General features: G+C 53.2%; 1 protein-coding gene across 1 annotated transcript in view; it reads left to right on the forward strand.

Annotated features, from left to right (window-relative positions):
* amdhd1 (amidohydrolase domain containing 1) overlaps positions 1-18,016 on the forward strand; it is a 54,270-nt gene extending 36,254 nt beyond the window's left edge. The window contains exons 8-9 of the mRNA XM_072471927.1: positions 6,285-6,445; positions 17,764-18,016. Coding sequence (XP_072328028.1) covers positions 6,285-6,445; positions 17,764-17,869 — 267 coding nt within the window. The 3' untranslated portion in view covers positions 17,870-18,016. The remainder of the gene's footprint in view (positions 1-6,284; positions 6,446-17,763) is intronic.
* Positions 18,017-20,921: the final 2,905 nt, after the last annotated feature.

Here is a 20,921-nt window from a genome sequence, read left to right on the forward strand (position 1 = left end):
TGCTGGCGGTAGTCCTCCTTCGGTCTTGATTCCATCAGTGGGCAATCCGTAGTGCTGGCCTGTTTGAGAATATGCTGCATAGACTGCTGGCTGCTGCCGGCTTGAATACTGGGTTTGTCCAGCATGAGCTGTCATTGGCTGCACTGTCGGTGTGGAACAAATGTGTGGACATAGCTGTGGTGAAAATTGGTGTATTCCTCTTGGACTGTAGCTGCTGCTTGTTATTGCTGACCCAGTGTGATTGTCATGTGATCCATCTCCTGTCGTTGTGGCATCTGCTGTCACCCTGAGCGTGCCATCACTGAGGTTGCGACACTGCCTGTCTGGAGTAAAGTCCGGCTTACGTGAATCAGAGTCGGCGTTTGGTTGCTCCCCATCTGGAGTCTGGTCTGTTTTTTGTTGATGCTCCCCGTCCGGAGTCTTAGCAGGTTCATTGGAGTCAGCTGAGATTTCTTGAAGCTGCACGCCTGTAGTCGGAACATGCAGGAATGCATTGACTAATGGAGAAGTTCGAGCAATTGAGGGTGGAAGTAGTGTGGTGTCACCGGAGTCACCAGTTGTCTCACCATGATCGTCGAGTGTCTCTGTACACAGTAGCTGAGGTCTGTCACTTTGCACCTTTTGCATGGGAAGTGGGATGCTGTCGTCACTCGTTTCACATACTGTGGGTAGATCCTCAGTAGCTGCTTGCTGTTCACTAGGGTTGGGTAAATTGTCAGAGTTTTCATCTGGTGGTGCAAACAATGTGGGTGGACTGTCATTGTCTTGCCGTTGTCCTTCATTTGGGCTTTTCTTCTTTGGAATTTTAAATCTTCCCCCAGACATTACAGAACCTTGTTCATTTCCCTCAATTTCTCCCAAATGTAGGGCAGCAAATGTTAGATCCAATGTTTCTTTCGTCATTGTACCAGTTTCCAAAGAACAGTCCGTTTCAATTTTCTTCTCAGTTACTTCATATGCATCCTTTTCTAATGTACATGCCTTCATAGTCTCTGGCTCCGATTTTGCTGGGACTGGCACAGTCACAGTCTCTCTTTTACTGTTCTCAATTACCCACATTCTACTCCCCAGACATAAATGCTTAATCCCTGGAGCTAATGTGGTACAATGGATAATCGGGTTGACCTTATCTGCATCTTCATCATCACTGGAAGGCACAATTGGTTCACTTGAAACTGCTGGGGGTTTTAAGTGCTTTATCTGGTTACTCGATGTCGGTGTCCTCAGGATTCTTGCTCCAATGTTCTGCTCATTTATCAGTGGAGTGTGCAGAGGTTCAATGCGATTAATATTCCCATCAGGGGTTGAAGAGTCATTACTGACTAACTGCTGGTCTCTGTAGTTGGGACTTTGCGGTTTTGTGTTGAAGGGAGACAGTCGTCCCTGCTGTAGAGATGATTCAGGTTGTGTTATTTCCATTAAATGAGGATCAATGTCTTGTCCATTTTTTCGATCCGTACTAAAGCAATGGCAATTTTCAGTCTGCTCCTTGCAAGTTAGACATACAAGCAATTTCTTTAGCAGATCCTCAGCATCCTTCTGTGACTGTGCAGCATTATTAATATCTCTTCGGCTAGAATGATCCTGAAGGTCAGCGCATAATCCTTTTTTCTTCGGGCTTGGAAGAGGCGATTCCTTTGGCTTGTCTTCATATGGGCTTGAACAGTCACCAGCGCTGTGCCCTTCATTGTAGCATGATAGACCGTCATGGTAGTCCTGCTGTGCAGTGGAGCGTGGTAGACTGTTATAGCCTTCTTGCTGTTTACGTGAGCATGGCAGACTTGCATCGTCTGCCGCTAGTTGGTCAGAGGAGGTTGCTAGACCCTCATCGTCTTGTTCCTGCAAGGATTGCGCATCGGAGTCATGCGTTTCTGCAATTGTGGAGTCTGTCCACGAACTTGCTGTGGAGTCTTGTGACACTGGAGTCACGTCTTGTTCCTGCAAGGACTGCGGTGTGGAGTCTTGCATGTCTTCTTTCGTAGAGTCGGGAACCCTGACCGGGGCGTGGACCACGCTCTGTGTGGCAGCAGGCCGCTCTCTGTGGGCTTGTACCGCTTTCTGTCTCTTAATTTCAGGCTGCAGCATCATCCTGCACTGATGAGTTGGGACGTCATATCTGCTGGGTTGAAGATCCTCAAATCAGAAAAATGAATCCGCATCTGCGTCGGATTCAATGCGGGGGTCGCCAATGTGCACACGAAAGGTTCGTCCGAGTCGTAGTCGTCTAGGACCATGGAGCTGTCATTGGGCTCGCGAGGTCCAGAGAAAATGTAAAGGTCGGTATCGAAGTATTCGAGGTCGGAATCATCGGTTTGTGCGTAGGTAACTGCTTGTTGCAGGGTTCTTCGGAGGTTAAATTAATTTCCTGTTTCAATTTGAGGCATTGTGCTGTCAACCCAGGTGAAGGAAGGTTGTTTTAAAGCTTTAAAAGATTTTTTCTTTGATTTGGGACGTTTCCCCTTTAAATTGGAATTGGGACGTTTCCCCTTTAAATTGTTGCGGTCTGGGGCCTCTGACGTCATGACGCGCGTGACGTAGCATATAGGAAGCAATTGCGCATGTGCAGATCGCCGTTCCTTTACCAATGGCCGTTTTCTTGATTGCGCATGCACGGCGTCTCGCGCATGCGCGAACGAACCTTCCGGTTCTGCGCACTTCTCGCGTAACTGCGCTAGTGTAGTCCCTTTAGCAAGATGGCCGCCGACCTCGACCCAAATCGCTCTCTGGTCCGGGATTTCGGCCTCGAGGCGAGTACTGCCGCTTCTCTTACCTTTCCTTGCCGATTGGAGTGTGTTTTCCTCACAGTATTTGTCAAATTTGTCCAGGACTGCCTGGAAGTCGTACCTGTTTTACCCCTTGGAGAACTTGAATTTTTAAAAGATTTCTTCTGCTCTTGCACCGGCGATGGTGAGGAGAAACTCTATTTTTACATCATCGGCCAGGTCTTTAAGTTCGGCTGCCACCAGGTAGAATTCAAACGTTTGCCGGAATCGCTGCCAGTTTTCGCGGAGATCGCCGTGGCACTGGAGTGGCTGCGGAACCGGGAGCCCGTACATCTTGCCTCGGTATTGCTGGTTGTCACTGTACGCTGAGGTATGGCTATCTGGATTTAAGCAGTTCACTACTGGTACCATGTTTTGTTATGCTTCCTTTGTAACATCAGCGGTTTCCTTGTGTTGCACTTGTCAAGGAAGGTCGAGATGTGTAAATAACTTCAACTCATTTATTTACACTATGTACACTTTTATAACTTGAGTTCGACACTACTGCTAATCCTATTATAGCTACCTAACTGACTAACCGTCTGCTGTCTTCCATGTGGTAGGTGTAATATTGAATCAACCCTGTGCCTTTCCTCACTTACTGTCTCCACTGGCCAAAAGGGGTGATCATCTGTGTGGTGTCCTTTATGTATCGGTTGGTGTAATGCCCCGCTGTGGTCATGTCACCTCCTTGTGTATCGTGAATGTCCATTGGTCACCTCCTATCTAACTTATCTATTGGTTGAGTGTGTGTGTGGGATGTTTCTGGTGCTCCCTCTAGTGTCTGTCTAGCTTACATGTTTTTACAGTGATGCACATCACCACACAATGTTTCAAATTTCTCTTGATGCCACTAATCCTCATTCCATTGGGCTGGATTTTACAGGATATTGTGGTCCCCAGCCAACCTGCAAATATTTCAGGGGTGGTCTGCATTCCTGCTCCCAGGGCCCCATGCAAACTCTCTATTGGGTTCATGTGCTCCCATGCAATTGGCCCCGAGGCGGTTCAGTGGTCTGTAGAGCCCGCCCCCTTAAACGGGCCATGCTACCATAATGACCGATTCCGAGCTGTGGCTTTGTGTTTCCCAAATTTCCACTCCTGCACATTGGATCGGTAGTGGATCTGATCTTGGTGTCTCTAATCCTCCCTGGGATTGCCACACCCTCCCCAATCTTTTCCAATCAGGACCATTGATGAGAGGCTAGCTAGCTTCTTCAGCCTATCCTCAACAGCTTCTCCGAGACGGAACAGTACAATTCCTGATCACTGAGACACAGGGCACTGAATTCCATCAATACAATTTATTCAGCTTCCAGCCAGCCAGGCGCCAAGCTCTGCAATCCACTGACTAAGTCTCTCAGCCTCTCCTCCACCCTGCCCTGCTTTAAGAACCTCCTGAAAATTCACTCCCTGATGCTTTTGGGCATCACTCCGAGGGGTAGTGAGCGGTCAACCCAAATGTTGAGGTGGGTGCAAAATCTCACGAGAATTGGAAAATGAGCTTCACACCGGTGAGATCTGGGGCAACATACTCCGACCCACCGCCGGGTCGGAGAATCGCCGGGGGCTGGCGTGAATCCCACCCCCGCCGGTTGCCGAAGTCTCCGGCACCGGATATTCAGCGGGGGCGGGAATCGCGCCGCGCCGGTTGGCGGGCCCCCCTGCTCGATTCTCCGGCCCGGATGGGCCGAAGTCCCGCCGATAAATCGTCTGTCCCGCCGGCGTAAATTAAATCACATACCTTACCGGCGGGACAAGGCGGCGTGGGCGGGCTCCGCGCCAGTGACACAAACAGGTTCCCGCAGTTCTGATACATTTTGATAAATTTAAATATAATTAGCAAAGTTCCCCGCCACATCAGCTTGCCATCCCCCCTCCCCCACATCCACATTTAGAATTCCCCCCCCGCCCCCCGTTGACCTGACAGGCTTACACTAGGGGTTTCTCCGGGCCGCGATGGGCCGAGTGGCTGCCCGTTTTCGGCCAGTCCCGCCGGCGTATGTTCCGACAGGTATTTACCGGCGGGACCTGGCTCCACAGGCGGCCTCCGGGGTCCTCGGGGGATGCGGGGGGATCTGGCCCCGGGGGCTGCCCCCATGGTGGCCTGGCCCACGATCAGAGCCCACCGATCCGTGGGCGGGCTTGTGCCGTGGGGGCACTTTATTCCTCCGCGCCGGCTGGTGTAACAGTCCGCGATGGCCGGCGCGGAGATGACCACCCCCTGCGCATAAGCTGGGATGACGCGAGCACACGCTGGCGCTCCCGCGCATGCGCCAACTCGCACCCGACGGCGGAGGACCTTCGGCGCCGGTTGGCGTGGCGCCAAGCCCCTTCTGCGCCCGCTTGCGTGGCGCAAACTACTCCGGCCCCGGCCTAGCCCCTGAAGGTGCGGAGGATTCCGCACCTTTGGAGCGGCCCGACGCCGGAGTGGTTGACGCCACTCCTCGGCGCCAGAGTTTCCCGCCCCGCCGGTTTCTGAAGAATCCCTGCTCTTTAAAAACGTGAAGCAGTCGAGGGGAACCTGGCGAGGATGCACAGCTAAGAATAGCCCTCGAGGGGAGAGGGACATATCCTGGTACTGTCCTGGCATTGGCCTCTGACACTCTGGAGTGTGTGATGGCCACGACCTGGACAGGCCCTGGAAGAAGCTGCACTTCAAGCAAATTATCAATCAACACACAGATAAGACCACTGGGAGATTGTCCTCTCCTCAATACCTGTTTCCACATGAAGGCTCTCTAATATTAAGGACTTATTCCTGTCAACCCAATCGAATGCTAAGAAAAATCTAGAAATCAAACATATAATTCCTGTCCTAAAGTTAAATTGCATTCACTCATTAATCTTATTATACTGACCTCTGACAGTACCAGGATTGGGCCCTCTGGGGAACTCAATTGTGTGGGGGGGGGGGGGTTTGCCCCAGTGCCGGGAGGGGGGGGAGTTGCCCCCGTGTGTGGAGGGGGAGGGGGTTGCCCCAGTGCGTGGAGGGGACGGTCCCTGTATCTGTACGGGTGGGACTATCCATGGGGGGGGGGGGGGGGGGGGGCGGATTTTCTGCACAGATTGGGGTGCCCTTTATTTCTGTGGAGCCAGTGCTGCTGATTCTAAGGCCCCACCTCACCACCGTGACAGTATGGACCATGCCTCCAGATTCTTTTGCGCCTGTCGTGCCGGAATAGCTGGAAAGAAAACTCAGCTGGAGGGCGACACGCCATCTGCTTTTAGATCACCATCCATTTTCTTTGTTGCCTTTCAGAAGCAGCTTGTGATGTTTTTATTGGATTCAAGACATTAAAATTGCTAATTTTAGTAAAATTGAATTTCCACACAATTAAATTACACGTCCAACAGGCACTGACTGATTTACACATTAGTTATTCAGACCAGAGTCTAAAAGGAATTTATTACCATAAAAATAGTCATGGCTCTGTCGTATCTAAATAGTTCATTGATGACATTGCGACTATAGTTTCCACAAATCACAGTGGTCAGATTCCCTTGTTCTCTCTCCTGCAGCCAATGATTATGCACATGGCGTGTGTAAACTTGAAGATGACAATGGCTGAGAGTCTGGCAGCTGCCACCATCAATGCAGCCTATGCGCTGGGGAAATCTCAGTCTCATGGTTCCCTGGAGGTAGGGAAACAAGGAGATCTCCTCATTATTAATGCATCGAGGTATGTCTTTTTTTAATATTTAAATATTTGGTTTGTGGGGGTGAGATCCATGCAGACACAGGGAAAATGTACAAACTCCATACGGACAGTGACCCGGACCCGGGATCAGACCCGGGACTTCGGTGCCATGAGGCAGCAGTGCTAACCACTGCGCCACCATGCCACCCTGTCATTCACTGAGAATTTTCTCATCCATCAGCAGATAATAAACTCCAGGCTTCTCAAAATAAAATTATAAATCATTACAAATAGTGCCGGCAAATGTTAGACCTTGTAGGTGCTTTGGAGAGGGTGCAGAAGAGGTTTACCATGATGTTGCCTGGTCTGGAGGGTATTAGTTATGAGGAGAGGTTTACCATGATGTTGCCTGGTCTGGAGGGTATTAGTTATGAGGAGAGGTTTACCATGATGTTGCCTGGTCTGGAGGGTATTAGTTATGAGGAGAGGTTTACCATGATGTTGCCTGGTCTGGAGGGTATTAGTTATGAGGAGAGGTTTACCAGGATGTTGCCTGGTGTGGAGGGTATTAGTTATGAGGAGAGGTTTACCAGGATGTTGCCTGGTCTGGAGGGTATTAGTTATGAGGAGAGGTTTACCATGATGTTGCCTGGTCTGGAGGGTATTAGTTATGAGGAGAGGTTTACCATGATGTTGCCTGGTCTGGAGGGTATTAGTTATGAGGAGAGGTTGGATGAACTCGGATTATTTTGATTGAAACGACGGAAGTTGAGGGATGATCTGATGGAGGTTTACAAATTATGAGTGGCATGGACAGAGTGGATAGTCAGAAGCTTTTTCCAAGGGTGGAAGAGTCAATTACTGGGGGACATAGATTTAAAGACATGAGGAGGATATGTGCGAGGGAAGTTTTTTACATAAAGGATAGTGAATGCCGGGAACCCACTGCTGGGGGAAGGGGTGGAAGCAGATACGATAGTGATGTTTAAGAGACTGGAATAGAGGGATATGGACACCGGAAATGCAGAAGGTGATACAGGCATCATGATCAGTGCAGGCTTGGAAGGCCGTGTTATGTTCTAGTGCATGGACAATGATTGAGTCAGTGCATCAAAAAACACCTAATTCTAGACTAGTCGAATTTATTATTGTATAGCAAAATGTGGGTTGGAAACTAATACTAACAACTGGAACAACCACAAAACACATCTAACCATGGTGACTTCTTCTACGGCTCCCCCCTAGGTTGCAGTTTCACATGGTATAACCTGTCTGCCCCTAGTGGACGGAGGTCAAACATATTTACATGTACAATTGTTTATGCATATCACTGCAGGCCGAAGGGCCTGTTCCTGAGCGGTACTGTACTTTCTTCTTGTGCTTTGAATCGGCCAGATTCCTGCTAATAAATCACACACAAACTGATCCTGCATTCATTCCTCACTAATAGATCCCACACAAATGGATCTCACACTCACCCCTCGCTAATAGATCCCACGCAACCTGATCCCACACTCATTCCTCATTAATAGATCCCAAATGAACTGATCTGATCCTGTACTCATTTCCCATTAATAGATTGATACCACACAAATTGATGCCACACTCGTTCCTCACTAACAGATCCCACACACGCATATCCCACACTGGTTCCCCGCTAATAGATCCCACACAAACTGATCCCACATTTATTCCCACATTTATTCCTCACTAGTAAATCCCACATAAAATAATCCCACATTCATTTCTCACAAATAGATCCCGCACAAACTGAATCCTCACTTATTGCTCGATAAAATACCCTACATGAATTGTTTGCACACTCATTTCCCACCAATAGATTCCACACAAACTGGTTACACAGTCATTCCTCACTAGCAGATCCCACCGAGTCTGATCCTACATTCCCCCACATTCCCCCCTTGCTAATAAATCCCACACAACTGATTCAACACACATTCCTCACTAATAGATCCCACACAACTGATTCAACACACATTCCTCACTAATAGATCCCACACAAACTGATCCAACATTCAGTCCTTACTAACAGATCCCACACAAACTAATCCAACACTCAATCCTCACCAATAGATCCCACACAACTGATCCAACAGATATTCCTCACTAACAGATCCCACAAAACGGATCCAACACACATTCCTCACAAATAGATCCCAGACAAACTGTTCTGGCATCCCCCCCCTGTGAAAGTCACTGGCACTTGCCCCATCACCTCCTCCACCCTCTGAGTGCCCGATGGCCCCCGGGCTACTCCATGGATAGGGGGTGCGAGCGGAGCTATCCCTTGAGGCTCCCCTGCATCCTGCCGCTGCCAGTCCTGGTGGCCCCGCTCTGATCCCGACCTGGATCTGCATGCTCGCGGCCATGGAGCACAGGGAGTGGACCATTTCCATCTGGGACTGCGCCACATCACCCATTGACTGTGGTGAGTCTGTATCACATCAGCTAGTGGCTGCGCCATCTCCCTCTGGGACTAGGCCATCTCCCTCTGTGTCTGCGCCACATTGGCCAGCACCTGGGCAATGCCGCCGACGTTCTCAGCCATGGCCTGCTGTGACTTGGCCATGCTCAGAAGCTGAGATACTCTCAATTACGACTCAGGAGAGAAGATTGATAACTCAAAGGCTTTAATTACCAGAGAACCAGACAGCTGCAGAGAAGTGTGCTCACTGCACGCTGCCCACTGAACGTAACCTTATATGCAATACCCTTGGGGCGGTGCCGGAGGCGGAGTCCCCCAGGGTTCCAAACCTGGTCTTAAAGGGACCTACGCATTAAAGGTACATGTGTATACATATATCATTCATCACATTCACCCCCTGTTTAAAAAAAACGAATAGTCCATCGTGGGGTGAAGTGGAATTACACGTTCAGTCTTTTGGGTGGTCTGATTGCCTGTGTCGACCTTCTCAGCTCCGGCGGTGGTGCGGTGGATACGGTCATCCTCGGTGGTGGTATATCCGGGAGCACGGTTGTCTGAGCCTTTGCCCGCGTTGGAGCAGGGGGGGTATCCGGGGTGACTAGGGTGATTGGTGCCGGTGCCGGCTGGGGGGAGGGGGGCGCTATGGGGGGGTGCTGTCGGAGTTTACAGCCGGTGCGGGGAGGGGAGCATCGGCGAGCCAGCGGGTGCCAGATCTCGCAGGGAAATGGTGTCCTGCCTGCTGTCGGGGTGCTCGACGTAGGCGTACTGAGGGTTTGCGTGTAGTAGTTGGACCCTCTCGACCAGCGGATCTGTCTTATGGCTCCTCACGTGCCTCCGGAGTAGAACTGGTCCCGGAATCGTCAGCCAACGTGGAAGCGAGACCCCAGAGGTGGACTTCCTGGGGAAGACAAACAAACGGTTGTGAGGGGTCTCGTTCGTGGCCGTACAGAGGAGAGACCTAATGGAGTGTAGGGCATCTGGTAGGACCTCTTGCCAGTTGGCAATTGGGAGACTTCTTGACCGTAGGGCTAGAAGGACAGCCTTCCAAACTGTCGCATTCTCCCTCTCCACCTGCCCGTTTCCCTGCGGGTTATAGTTGGTCGTTCTGCTCGAGACGATGCCCTTGTTGAGCAGATATCGACGCAGCTCATCGCTCATGAACGATGTACCCTGGTCGCTGTGGATATAAGCGGGGAAACCGAACAGCGTGAAGATGCCTTGATTACGGAGGCCGCGGTCATATCGGGGCAGGGGTCAGCGAAGGGGAAGTGGGAGAATTCACCGATGACAATGAGGAAATAACTGTTGCGGTTGGTGGACGGGAGGGGCCCTTTGAAGTCCACGCTTAGTCGCTCAAAGGGCCCAGAGGCCTTTACCAGACGAGCCTTGTCTGGTCGATAGAAGTGCGGTTTGCACTCCGCACAGATGTGGCAAGCCTTGGTCATGGCCTTGACCTCCTCGGTGGAGTCAGGTAGGTTGTGGGATTTGATGAAATGGGCAAGCCGGGTGACCCCCTGTGGCAGAGGTCATCATGGATGGCCCTCAGGCGGTCTTTTTGCGCGTTGGCGCACGTGCCGCGGGACAGGGCATCTGGGGACTCGTTGAGCTTCCCCGGACGATATGTAATATCGTACGTGTAGGTGGAGAGTTCGATCCTCCACCTCAAAATTTTATCATTCTTTATTTTGCCCCGTTGTGCGTTATCGAACATAAAGGCGACCAACCGTTGGTCGGTGACGAGGGCGAACCTCCTACCGGCGAGGTAGTGCCTCCAGTGCCGCACGTCCTCCACTATGGTTTGTGCCTCCTTCTCGACTGCGGAGTTTTGAATTTCCGAGGCGGTGAGGGTTCGGGAGAAGAACGCTACTGGTCTGCCCGCCTGGTTGAGGGTAGCAGCCAGGGTGACGTCTGATGCATCGCTTTCAACCTGGAGGGGAATGGTTTTGTCCATCACGTGCATGGCGGCCTTGATGATATTGGCCTTGATACGACTGAAGGCCGACTGAGCCTCAGCCGTCAGGGGAAAAACCGTGGTCTTAATGCGTGGTCAGGCTTTATCCGCATATCTGGGGACCCACTGGGCATAATAGGAAAAGAGCCCCAGGCACTGTTTGAGTGCCTTGAGGCTACGGGGAGGGGAAGTTCCTTAAGGGGGCGCATGCGGTCGGGGTCTGGGCCTAGGATCCCGTTTTCCACGACGTAGCCGAGGATGGCTAGCCGGGTTGTGCGGAACCCGCATTTCTCTTTATTGTATGTCAGATTGAGGGCCCGGGAGGTCTGGAGAAACTTCCTCAGGTTTTCGTCATGGTCCTGCTGGACATGGCCGCAGATGGTGACGTTGTCCAAGTACGGGTATGTAGCCCGTAAGCCGTACCTGGTCCACCATTTGATCCATCGCCCTTTGAAAAACGGAGACTCCGTTTGTGACACCAAAAGGGACCCTGAGGAAGTGGAAGAGCCGACCGGCTGCTTCGAAGGCCGTATAGGGGCGGTCCCCTGGGCGGATAGGGAGTTGATGCTAGGCCGATTTTAGGTCGACCGTGGAGAATACTCGATACTGGGCGATTTGGTTCACGATTTCTGCTATGCGGGGAAGTGGGTACACATCGAGTTGCGTAAAGCGGTTTATGGTCTGACTATAGTCCACCACCATACGTTGTTTTTCTCCGGAGCGGACTACCAGTACTTGTGCCCTCCAAGGGCTGTTGCTAGCCTCTATGACCCCTACTTTTAGTAGCTGCTGAACCTCTGTCTTGATGAAAGTCATGTCTTGAGCACTGTACCGCCGACTCCTGGTGGCGACGGGCTTACAGTCGGGAGTGAGGTTCGCGAAGAGGGGGGGTGGTGCAACTTTGAGTGTCGCCAGGCTACATACCGTGAGCGGGGGCAGGGGTGCACTGAAAGTCCAGACCGAGTAGCAGGCGGGGGTGCAGAGGTGAGGGAGGACATAAAGTTTAAAACGGGCGTATTTGGCGCCTTGGATAGCGAGGTTCGCGACACAATACCCCGTGATTTGGACAGAATGAGACCCAGATGCGAGGGCGATAGTTTGGGAGGCGGGATAGGTGCGCAGGAAGCAGCGTCTTACTGTGTCTGGATGGATAAAACTCTCCGTGCTCCCGGAGTCAAAAAGGCAGGGGGTGTGGCGGCCGTTGATTTGAACCTGCATCATTGAGTTTCGCAGGCCTGTACCGTGGCCGAGTCTGGAGGGGCACGAGAGGGGTTTGCAAGGTCCGCGGAGTACGTGCATAGATTATGGTGGGCCGCTTCCAGAGAAGAGGCGAGCATTACCGTGCCTTGGAGGTCCTTCGCTCCGTCTTCTGGGAGCCGCTGCCGGATGTACGTGGATCAGATACCGGACACGAAAGCATCACGAATATGTAAGTTCATGTGGACTTTTGCCGTCACCTCTTTATGGTCGCAGTTCCAGGCGAGCGCGGTGAGTTTTTCCAAGTATTCATCTAGCGTTTCCCCGGAGTGCTGGCAGCAGGTCGAGATCAAATGTCAGGCGTGTACCTCGTTTATCGGCTTTACGAAGCGCTTCTGTAGGATTTTGACCGCCGTTTCGTACGTCGCAGCTTTCTCAATCACGGAGGATGGTCTGTGGCCCACCCGGGCATGTAGTAAGCTCAGCTTGCGAGGTCCGTCAACTTCAGTCTCTGAGGAATTCAGATAGGCCTCAAAACACCGGAGCCAGTATTAAAACATTTCTGTGGCCTCCGGCTACCGAGCGTCCAAATTGAGCTTCTCCGGCTTTAGACCGCTGCCCATCTTGATGTAGTCTGGTAACTAAATTGAGATACCCTCAATTACGACTCAGGAGAGAAGATTGATAATTCAAAGGCTTTAATTACCAGAGAACCAGACAGCTGCCGAGAAGTGTGCTCACTGCACGCTGCCCACTGAACGTAATTTTATATGCAGATCCCTGGGGCCCCGACCGCGCGGCAGCCCCTTGGGCTCCGTGGACCCCCGTCGCGACAAACCGCGCCCCCCCCTCACAGGCGTGCGCGGTTCAGACGTCAGGTCATCCCGGGGGGGCCCGCTGCTATTTCTGCGGCCAGGCGAAACACCCCCGGCAGCGCTGCCCGGCCCGCGCAGCGATTTGCAAGAGCTGCGGCAAAAAGGGCCATTTCGCGACTGTGCGCCGGTCCCGGGGGGTCGCCGCTGTCCCCGGAGAAGAAAGAGTCCAACGCATCCCAAACGCTCCCCAACCCCCCCCAGCGCCCCATGTGCGACCCGCAGGCGCCGCCATTTTGGGTCCCGGCCACCACGAGGGGAGGATGGGCGCCGCCATCTTGTGACCCCCCCGCCATTTGCGATGCATGGGGGCGGCCATTTTATCCACCCCCGCCGCCATCTTGGGACCCCCCAGCCATGTGCGATGCATGGGGGCGGCCATTTTGTTCACCCCCGCCGCCATCTTGGACGACAACAATGGACCCCAGCATCGACGGCTCCACGGGGTTCGAAGAAGACGCTGAGACACTGCGACCACGTCTGGCCTCGGTGACGCTGGACGCTGGACCAAGCACGGCCTCCAGACGACGACAACAACGGTGCTGATCAACGGACACGAGACACCATGCCTGATCGACTCCGGGAGCACAGAAAGCTTCATCCACCCCAACACGGTAAGACGCTGTTTTTTGACCATCCGTCCCAGTACGCAAAAGATTTCCCTAGCTGCAGGATCCCACTCCATACAGATCAAAGGGTTCTGCATAGTGACCCTAACGGTGCAAGGGAGGGAGTTTAAAAACTACAGGCTCTACGTCCTTCCCCAACTCTGCGCGCACACATTACTGGGATTAGACTTCCAGTGCAACCTGCAGAGCCTAGCATTCCAATTCGGCGGCCCAATACCCCCACTCACTATCTGCGGCCTCGCAACCCTCAAAGTTGAACCCCCATCCTTGTTTGCAAACCTCACCCCGGATTGCAAACCCGTCGCCACTAGGAGCAGACGGTACAGTGCCCAGGACCGGACATTTATTCGGTCCGAAGTCCAGCGGTTGCTGAAGGAAGGCATAATCCAGGCCAGAAATAGTCCCTGGAGAGCACAGGTGGTAGTAGTAAAGACAGGGGAGAAGCAAAGGATGGTCATAGACTATAGCCAGACCATCAACAGGTACACACAGCTAGATGCGTACCCTCTCCCCCGCATATCCGACATGGTCAACCGGATTGCCCAATATAAGGTCTTCTCCACCGTGAACCTCAAGTCCGCCTACCACCAGCTCCCAATCCGCCCAAGTGACCGCAAGTACACAGCCTTCGAGGCAGACGGGCGACTATACCACTTCCTAAGGGTCCCATTTGGCGTCACAAACGGGGTCTCGGTCTTCCAACGGGAGATGGACCGAATGGTTGATCAACACGGGTTGCAGGCCACGTTCCCGTATCTCGACAACGTAACCATCTGCGGCCACGATCAGCAGGACCATGACGCCAACCTCCAAAAATTCCTCCAGACCGCTAAAGCCTTGAACCTCACATACAACGAGGACAAGTGCGTGTTTAGCACAAACCGGCTAGCCATCTTGGGATATGTAGTGCGCAATGGGATAATAGGCCCCGACCCCGAACGCATGCGCCCCCTCATGGAATTTCCCCTCCCCCACTGCTCCAAAGCCCTGAAACGCTGCCTGGGGTTCTTTTCATATTACGCCCAGTGGGTCCCCCAGTACGCAGACAAGGCCCACCCCCTAATACAGACCACTACCTTCCCCCTGTCGACAGAGGCTCGCCAGGCCTTCAGCCGCATCAAAGCGGATATCGCAAAGGCCACGATGCGCGCCATCGACGAGTCCCTCCCCTTCCAGGTCGAGAGCGACCCCTCCGATGTAGCTCTAGCGGCCACCCTTAACCAAGCGGGCAGACCCGTGGCCTTTTTCTCCCGAACCCTCCACGCCTCAGAAATCCGCCACTCCTCAGTGGAAAAGGAAGCCCAAGCCATAGTGGAAGCTGTGTGACATTGGAGGCATTATCTGGCCAGCAGGAGATTCACTCTCCTCACTGACCAACGGTCGGTAGCTTTCATGTTCGAAAATGCACAGCGGGGCAAAATTACAAATGACAAGATCTTAAGGTGGAGGATCGAGCTCTCCACCTTCAACTACGAGATCTTGTACCATCCCGGAAAGCTGAACGAGCCATCCGATGCCCTATCCCGCGGCACATGTGCCAACGCACAAATAAACCGTCTCCAAACCCTCCACGAGGACCTCTGCCACCCGGGGGTCACTCGGTTCTACCATTTTATAAAGTCCCGCAACCTCCCCTACTCCGTGGAGGAGGTCCGTACAGTCACCAGGAACTGCCACATCTGCGCAGAGTGCAAACCGCACTTTTTCAGGCCGGATAGAGCGCACCTGATCAAGGCTTCCCATCCCTTTGAACGCCTCAGTCTGGATTTCAAAGGGCCCCTCCCCTCCACCGACCGCAACACATACTTCCTGAACGTGGTGGACGAGTATTCTCGTTTCCCTTTCGCCATCCCCTGCCCCGACATGACAGCGGCCACAGTTATTAAAGCCCTTAGCACCATATTCACACTGTTCGGTTGCCCCGCATATATCCATAGCGACAGGGGGTCCTCCTTCATGAGTGACGAGCTGCGCCAGTTCCTGCTCAGCAAGGGTATAGCCTCGAGCAGGACGACCAGCTACAACCCCCGGGGGAACGGGCAAGTAGAGAGGGAGAACGGCACGGTCTGGAAGACCGTCCTACTGGCCCTACGGTCCAGGGATCTCCCAGTTTCACGGTGGCAGGAGGTCCTCCCGGACGCTCTCCACTCCATCCGGTCGCTGCTGTGTACCACCACTAATCAAACGCCTCATGAGCGCCTCCTTGTCTTCCCCAGGAAGTCCTCCTCTGGAACGTCGCTGCCGACCTGGCTGGTGGCCCCAGGACCCATCTTGCTCCGGAAACATGTGCGGGCGCACAAGTCGGACCCGTTGGTCGAGAGGGTTCACCTCCTCCACGCGAACCCGCAGTACGCCTACGTGGCGTACCCCGACGGCCGACAGGACACGGTCTCCCTGCGAGACCTGGCGCCCGCCGGCAACACGCACACCCCCCCCGACACCAATCACCCCCTCCCTGCCACCGGCGCACCCCGCGACCACCCCCCTTCCCGGGAGGATCGGTCCTCCTCCCATGTCTGACCAGGAGTGAAGCAGAAGCAGACACCGTAAAGCTCCCGGAGACAACAACGCTGGAACAAGCACCTGCACCACCACCGGGGCTGAGGCGATCGACAAGGAAGACCAGACCGCCCGCTCGACTCGTGGCATCGGTGTAACACAAGAATGTTGTGGACTTTAACGAGAATGTTCTTTTTTCCTCTTACGAATATTGTAAATAGTTCACAAACCCTGTACATAGCCCAGTGTAGGGCAAAGTGTAGGGCACTGTAATGACATGTAAAAAGTTTTTTTCCTCCCAGGACCAGCCTTGTAAACCCCTACCACCATGCGAAGCACCACCCCGCCGGGTTCATTTTTAACAAGGGGTGAATGTGGTAGTATGCATTAGGGGTCATGTGGGACTGTGAAGCCGTGATGCCATTGGCTGACAGATCCCGGGTCCTGGTTGGCTGTTGATCTCTAGCTCCGCCCTGAAGGCGGAGTATAAGAACCAGGAGTTCTCCCCGCAGCTCCAGTCTGTTGCTGAACTGCGGGGAACAAGTCACGCTTAATAAAGCCTCATCGACTTCATCTCTATTCGTCTCTCGTAAGTCATTGTGCGCTACATGGTGGTTATGAACTGTCTCCTGCGGCGGGAGAGGGGTGGGGGGGGGTGACAGTGTTTGACAGTCCGATACAATCAGCCCAGGAGGTGGGTAGATGGTGGCCTCAGTGACCAGACCACCTGGCCATGGGTGGCCGGTCGGGATGCCGGCATAAGGTGCGGGGTGGGGGTCTGGCCACCCTCCGGGTGGGGGGGGGGAACAGGTGTGTGGGATGCAGGTTAGTGCTGGGGCACAGTGTTGCCGACTCACACTGGCTGTCCTGAGGAGGTTGTGCAGTTTCTTCCGGCACTGCTGGCCGGTCCAGACAGTGTTGCTCACGGCACTGATCGCCTCTGCCACCTGCGCCCAGGCACGGCGAACGCCGGTGGCTGGCAGCCTCCTTCCCGGGCCAGCGTACAGGGTCAACCGCCTCTCCTTCACAGCGTCCAAGAGGGTCTCCAGCTCGGTGTCCGTGAAACGGGGTGCCGTTCGCCTTGCTCCGTCTTGTTGGCTGGGATGGTGTGTGTGGCGAGTGAAGTGTGTATTTGCGGCTGCAGCTTGTCAGCCTCCTGAGTGTCAATCTCAGACCCGGTGAATCTGGCACCGTTTCCCATTGGAATCAATTGTGTACCACGTGGTGATGGTTGTGGCCCCTTAACAGTAGCGGAATCAGTCCCGGTGCGGTGCCAGTTTTGCTGTCATGGAACTCCACGATTCCTTCGCCGGCGCGACGCTTAGTCTCAGGAACGGCGAATCGTGCCGCTTATTTATTTCATATTCTAGATTTAAATATCGTTACTTATTTTAATAAAAGATTATGAAAGACAAGGCCCCAAAGGTGTACAGCCTTTACTGAATTCCTTTTCGATTTTTCCTTTAGTCAGTTAAAACCCATCAATTGAAAATGTTGTTTCAATTTTCTTTGTCTACAATATATCGACAGATTTATACTGATGTTATTTTTATTCCTTTTAGAGAGAACAATATCCTAATGCTGTATTATCTTTCAATTTTATACACAATCCATTTTGATCTAATTTCTGTTCATCTATTTATTCTTTGATCCAACATTTGTAAAATCATTTGACTTTCTCAATTCACAAATATAAACAAGATTCCTTTATGAAGCTATATTGTGATTCATATATCACAACAATAAATCATTCTCTTTTTTTACAGGTGGGAGCATTTGATTTATCAGTTTGGTGGTCATCAGGAACTAATTAAGTATGTAATTACCAAAGGCAAGATTGTGTGTGAAAATGAAAGCTGTCTGGGTGATTAACTGCCCACATCCTCGAATGGAAGTAACGGTGAGCTGGTTCTTCATCATGAGCTCCGAAAACACGAGCTCCGAAAATAGACCTTGTTTCAAGTTTAAAGATGGTCTTTGTATAAAGACAAATACAGAAATAAAATGAAGAACAATTGACATCTTTGTGTAGATACATTTTCTTTCATGGGAAGCAACCTTTAGGCTGGTGCGGGGGAGAGCCTGTGAGGCCCATGGGGGAGAGTGTGAGGAGTCCATGGGGAGGAGGGGCTGCAGGGACCATGCGGGAGGAGGGGCTGCCGGGTCCATGGGAGGAGTGATGCGACCATCAATTCACTCAAGGACTCGTGTTGGAGTAAAACAGTGGTTTTAATTAACTATCAACTTTGCCTGCCTGCGACTGGTACATACTGAGGACAGTCCGAAGGCCAGCTACTCTTATACTCCTTCAAAGGGGCGGAGCCATGGGCTGAGCCTGTACATGCTCCAACATCTCCCCCTGTGGGTGAAGCCATACAATGGCCCACAGATAAAACCCACAGGGTTAATAACATAGAACATAACTGGTGAATGAACTGTATTTACATTCACCACATTCACCTCCTGTAAAAAAATAAAGTTCGGCGGGGGTGATGGGTCACAAGTTCAGTCGGTCCAGCGCCCGGGTCGTACGCTGCGACCGCCGAAGCACTGGTGTTGCAGCCGCTTCAGATGCCTGGGGAAGTGGGTCCGGTGCAGCCCCAGTCCTGCAGACTGGTGTGCCAGGTGGAAGGGAGCGCAGGAGCCAAATGGGCGCGGGAGCGCTGGGCATGGGAGAAAGAGCGGGGTACAGCGCGGAGGGTACTGTGAACGTAGTGGTGGCGGAGCCTGCGGGCGCAAGGTCTCGGAGGGAGACGGTATCCTGTCGACCATCGGGGTGCTCAACATGTGCGTAGTGCGGGTTTGAGTGCAGAAGCTTGACCTTCTCTACCAGGGGATCGGTCTTATGGGTCCGAACGTGTTTCCGGAGGAGAACCGGACCCGGTGTCATCAGCCAGGGTGGGAGCGAGACCCCTGAGGTAGTCCCCCTGGGAAAAATAAACAAGCGGTCATGAGGAGTTTGGTTTGTGGCCGTGCAAAGGCGGGACCTCATAGCATGGAGCGCATCGGGGAGGACTTCCTGCCAGTGGGAAACTGTGAGATTCCTGGACCGCAGGGTCAGTAGGACGGTCTTCCAGACGGTCGCGTTCTCCCTCTCCACCTGTCCGTTTCCCCGGGGGTTGTAACTGGTAGTCCTGCTCGAGGCGATACCTTTACTGAGCAGGTACTGACGCAGTTCGTCGCTCATGAACGACGAGCCCCTGATGCTGTGGACGTAGTTGGGGAAACCAAACAGGGTGAAGACACTGTGCAGGGCTCTGATAACAGTGGGGGTGGTCATATCGGGGAACGAGATGGCAAACGGGAAACGGGAAAACTCATCAATAATGTTGAGAAAGTAGGTATTGTGATTATTCGAGGGGAGGGGCCCTTTGAAATCGATACTGATGCGTTCAAAGGGTTGGGACACCTTCACCAGGTGGGCCTTTTCTGGTCGATAGAAGTGCGGTTTACACTCTGCACAAATTTGGCAGTCCCTGGTTACAGCTTTGACCTCCTCGGTGGAGTAGGGCAGGTTGCGGGCCTTGATATAATGGGCGAGCCGGGTGACTCCCGGGTGGCAGAGGTTGTCGTGGATAACCCGTAGTCGGTCCTCTTGCGCACTGGCGCATGTGCCGTGGGACAGGGCATCTGGGGACTCATTGAGCTTCCCAGGACGATATACTATATCGTAATTATAGGTGGAGAGTTTGATTCTCCACCTCAAGGTCTTATCATTCTTGATTTTGCCCCGCTGCGTATTGTCGAACATGAAGGCTACCAATCGTTGGTCGGTGACGAGGGTAAACCTCCTACCAGCGAGGTAGTGCCTCCAGTGCCGCATGGCTTCCACGATGGCTTGAGCCTCTTTTTCGACCGAGGAGTGTCGAAGTTCAGAGGCGGTGAGGGTGCGTGACCATGTCTGCAATCCGGGGAAGGGGGTACGCATCAAGTTGTGTAAACCGGTTAATGGTCTGGCTGTAAACCACCATCCGGAGCTTCTCCCCGGTCTTGACGGCCTGCACCTGAGCTCTCCAGGGGCCTCTATGACTCCTTCCCGCAAGAGACGCAGGACCTCAGACCTAATAAATATTCTGTCCTGCATACTATATCGCCTGCTGCGAGTGGCTACTGGCTTCCAACAGCGGTGAGATTAGCGAAGAGGGAAGGAGGGTCGACTTTCAGAGTGGCTCGGCTGCACACAGTGAGTGGGGGCAGGGGTCCGCCAAAGCTAAGCATCAGGCTCTTGAGATTACATTGAAAATCGAGCCCTAAAAGGAGGGTGTGCAGAGGTCTGGGAGCATGTACAGCTGGAAATTAGTGTACTCAGCGCCTTGTACCGCTAAGGTTACCGTAGTGCACCCTCGGATTTGTACCGAGTGCGACCCGGAGGTGAGGGAATTGTTTGTTGTGCCGGGAATATCGGGAGCGAAGCAGCGGCTTACCAGATCCGGGTGGATGAAACTCTCGGTGCTCCCGGAGTCGAACAGGCAAGGTGTCTCGTACCCGTTAACCCGGACAGCCATCATTGAGCTCTTGAGGTGCTTGGGTCGCGACTGGTCCAAGGTGACTGCGCTGAGTTGAGGGTAACCGGCGGCGTGGTCGGCTGTGCTGGGGCGGCCCCCCGGTGACTGTCCGAGCAGGTCGTACGCGTCGAGCGGCGTAGCAGATGGCGTCCAAGGTGGCGGCCCCTGTTGATCAAGCATGACGGGCGTCGAGGAAGATGGCGTCCAAGATGGCAGCCCCCATGGATCGCACGTGGCCGGCCGCGTGGGGGAGGATTGCCAAAATGGCGGCCCCCGTGAGTCGCACGTGCTGTGCGGAGTCGGAGTCGGCAGGCACGTTGCCACATTGCGAGGTCTGCGGGCCTGAGAGTCGGCAGTCCGGGTCTGAGAGTTCGCGTGCTTAGGCTTGGCAAGGCTGACCTTGGCGAAGTGCCCTTTTC

Source organism: Scyliorhinus torazame, chromosome 13 (assembly GCF_047496885.1).
Source record: "Scyliorhinus torazame isolate Kashiwa2021f chromosome 13, sScyTor2.1, whole genome shotgun sequence".
NCBI classification, from domain to species: Eukaryota; Metazoa; Chordata; class Chondrichthyes; order Carcharhiniformes; family Scyliorhinidae; genus Scyliorhinus; species Scyliorhinus torazame.